This window comes from Sabethes cyaneus, chromosome 3 (genome assembly GCF_943734655.1).
Source record: "Sabethes cyaneus chromosome 3, idSabCyanKW18_F2, whole genome shotgun sequence".
In the NCBI taxonomy this organism is placed as follows: Eukaryota; Metazoa; Arthropoda; class Insecta; order Diptera; family Culicidae; genus Sabethes; species Sabethes cyaneus.
In genome coordinates this window covers 183,979,266-183,982,645 of record NC_071355.1, presented here as the reverse complement: position 1 = coordinate 183,982,645, position 3,380 = coordinate 183,979,266, and the positions used below count along the sequence as shown (strand labels likewise).

General features: G+C 42.2%; 1 protein-coding gene across 1 annotated transcript; it reads right to left on the bottom strand.

Annotated features, from left to right (window-relative positions):
* Positions 1–378: 378 nt before the first annotated feature.
* Positions 379–2,883, bottom strand: LOC128742276 (F-box-like/WD repeat-containing protein TBL1X). Its single transcript, XM_053838583.1, has 4 exons — positions 2,652–2,883; positions 1,606–2,585; positions 1,432–1,548; positions 379–1,374 (listed from the first exon to the last, which is right to left on the bottom strand). Exons 1-4 carry the CDS (start codon positions 2,707–2,709, stop codon positions 991–993), a joined length of 1,539 nt encoding a protein of 512 aa, XP_053694558.1. The 5' UTR covers positions 2,710–2,883; the 3' UTR covers positions 379–990.
* Between the last annotated feature and the right edge of the window lie 497 nt (positions 2,884–3,380).

Here is a 3,380-nt window from a genome sequence, read left to right as displayed (position 1 = left end):
CAGTCGCTTAAGGTTGACAATACTATTCCTCGCTGCTACACAGCGTTCGCATGAGTGCCTCCTTTCCTGTCGATATACGACATTAGCTTTCACCGGGGTTTGTTACAGGATCTGCGCTAAGGTTGCTCGTATTGCAGCTGGTACTACGAGGAGGTAGAAATATGAGTTGCTGGATAAAAGGCTAAGAACTACTATAGGATCTATTTTATACCTGGATGTAAGAGGCACCGATGTTACGCGTTATCCAGTCGTTCACCAGCCCCTCCCGCCAAGAAGCTGGGTTGTATCCTGACTGGTAGCACACGCTAGGGATAGAAGTGCTGAAAACATGCTTACTGGAAAAAGACAACCTGTATATTGATAATTAATAATCACTGCGTTTATTTACGTCTATATTCTTAATTTATTGCGATTATGCGTTATTGGGCAGCGCACTATGAAGTTTAAGAACTCACTTTTTTCTCGCGTTACATTTATCAAGTAGGGTAACCGATTAACTTCAATTATTTCAGATACGGTATTCTTTTGCATATTAATTTTGGTTTCTATTAACATCTATTAGGGATCAACGGTTATTCCAATAAAATATTTATGAATGACAGCTAGTTTCTGAAAAAAATCCTTCGCCAAAAACGCGAGCTTCGTTATGATAGTTTTTGATTATGAAAAAATACTGCGATTTCAACCACCTATCCAATAGTTTACACGCGGAATAAAAGTGTATACTTCAAATTACGAAACGGAATCCATTGAATTCATTTCAACAAACTGTATCGTTAAAGTCAATCGCAATGCCAAAAGCGATCTGTAACTACAACTACACTAAAACTAATCTAATCACTATGCGCGGTTGGAAAAAAGTAGTTTAAAAAATCGTCATATCATTTTCCTTTAATCAAGATGCAGTTTTCCATCGTCTTTCCTTAAATGGCTACTTCAAGTGCCGGCCGAGTTGGCCTTCTTCTCAGCAGCGGTCGGCGTTGGTCCCGCTCATAACTTCCTCAAATCCAGAACAAACACACTGCCGTCACTGGCACTGGCTCCTACCTTGCTGCCACGTGAATTCCAGCACACCTCAAATATACCGCCAGTACCCTTATAGCTGTGCACCAATTGACCGCTCTGAGTACTCCAAATGTGAACGCACTTATCAAAGCTGCCCGATGCCAAGAACTTGCCGTCCGGGCTAAATGCAACCGAATAAACCGGCTCTGTGTGCTTCGTCAGCGTATGAATACATGCACCACGTTCCACATCCCAGAGGCGAACCGTGGAATCGAAGGATGCACTTGCTAAAATGAGGTTCATATTGGGATTGTTTGTACCGGTTCCCGTCGGGGACCATTTAATGGTATAAATTTCTTTTGAGTGTGCCTGAAGATGAAAAAAAAGCTAAAAATTTGCAATCAGGTGCAATCATCATTAACCTACCTGTAAATCATGAACACAAGTATCCTGTTTCATAGACCAAATTTTCAAAGTCATATCGTCCGAGCATGATGCCAACAGTTGCCCTTGTGGATCCCATTTAATAGCATTTACTTCATTCTAGAAACAACAGCGTTATGATATAAAGAAATAAAACTTTATGTTCACTTCACTTACAGTATGTCCCTGGAAGGACTTGATAGGTTTATCGACGCCCAATTTGCACACATGAATACACTGATCAGTACTGCAGCTAGCGAAAGACTGATTCGACTGCCAGTCAACATCCAAAGCAGGAGCCGAGTGGAAGCTGAACTGCTGTGTGCACTGTCCAGTGGCTGCATCCCAAATAATAGTCGTTTTGTCCACCCCTGCCGACAGTATGTAGTTTCCACGTTTGTTCCATTTGAGTGCAAATATGGGCCCTTTATGTTGACCTAGAGTACTCGCTAACAGACCATCGGTACGCCAGATGCGTGCATATCCATCGTAGGAGCCCGTAGCAAGCAGTGTACCGTCGCAATTCCAGTCGAGTGACGTAACGTCTTTGTTACTGGGCACCTCGGTACCACCCTTCTGGATGCAGTGTCTTAAAATCAGCTGGTTCGCATTTGTCACGTTATCTGACATGTCCCAGATGCGGGCAGTGCTATCGCCAGAACCACTGGCCAGTAAATCTGTGCTGGGATTCCAAGCGCAAATGAATACTTCACTTTCATGACCGCGCAAAACTGTAGCTTTCGAAGCCGGAATTTCAATGCTCTGATCGACTTCCATACTATCCGCAGGTGCTGGGGTCGATGCAGAGGTAGTCGTTGTAGTCGTTGAGGTGGTTGTTTGAACTGTTGAGGTTTCCTCAGCAGTGCTAGTGGCGGTTCCGTTGGTTTCCGTAGTTTCAGTTTTAATCGTTTGTTTTTGTTGATTCTGTAGATTTTGTCGGATGGCAACCACTTCCGGCATAACAGCATCGATCAGACTCAAACTCTCCACTAACCTTTGTTCAGTTCCATCTTCTCCGATGCTAATTTCTGCCTCCGTATACTGGAGACCTTTCTGCAGTATACTAAGCAATGCCGCTGGAGGAACCAGAGCGCCATTTATGTTACTTTGTGAAATATGCGACTCAATACCGAATGTATAGGCAGAATGAGAAAAGCCTGGAAACAAAAATCGTCGCTTTCTAACTCGGGATCAGTAGACGGAATAATCGATGCTTAACTAACCTGATTCTTGCAGATAGCGGTATACAAGGAAGTTTACTTCATCACTTGAAAAACTCATCGTTATTCCGGCGTATAGTTGATCGTATTCCTAGTCCGTGCTGATTTTGTTGTTGCAGGTATTCGAAAACTACTTTATAGCTTTTATTTTTTAATATGTTTTAATAACACGGAATCAATTTGACCATACAATTGCGAATTATGCGAATAAACTCAGTGTTTTGCTGAGGCACAGAAGCATCATTTTTGCATTTCGTAAAATTATTTTGACGTGAGAAGATTTCGTTTCGGATTCGGAATGAAATTGAGCTCACCAAAAGAAAACGCAATTTTTTGCGTCAGATTGCTCACAAACAAATCGGTACACACTTTTCAAAGCGGCCTAACTGCAAAATGTAAACAAATTGAGGAGTGTCATTTTCGTTCGGTTGAATTTTTTATGATGCCAAACATTCTTGCAAACATTAATGATCCGTACACGTTGTTTGGCATCACCGATTATTTGGCTGCTCAGAGTTTGGGAAAATTTCACCGATGTGTATTGCAAATGGCAAGATTGAAATTGTAAAAATAAAATCAAGAGCAAATCTATCGTCTGAAAAGTACAATCCAGCCCGCCTAGGCGCGTCCGGCAGAAATCGAACAAAAATCTGGCAGCGAAAAACTTTTCTGCTAGGCATTCTGCTGGATTTCTGGCCGCCGTCACCCGTGAAAACTAGCAGAAATGCAACA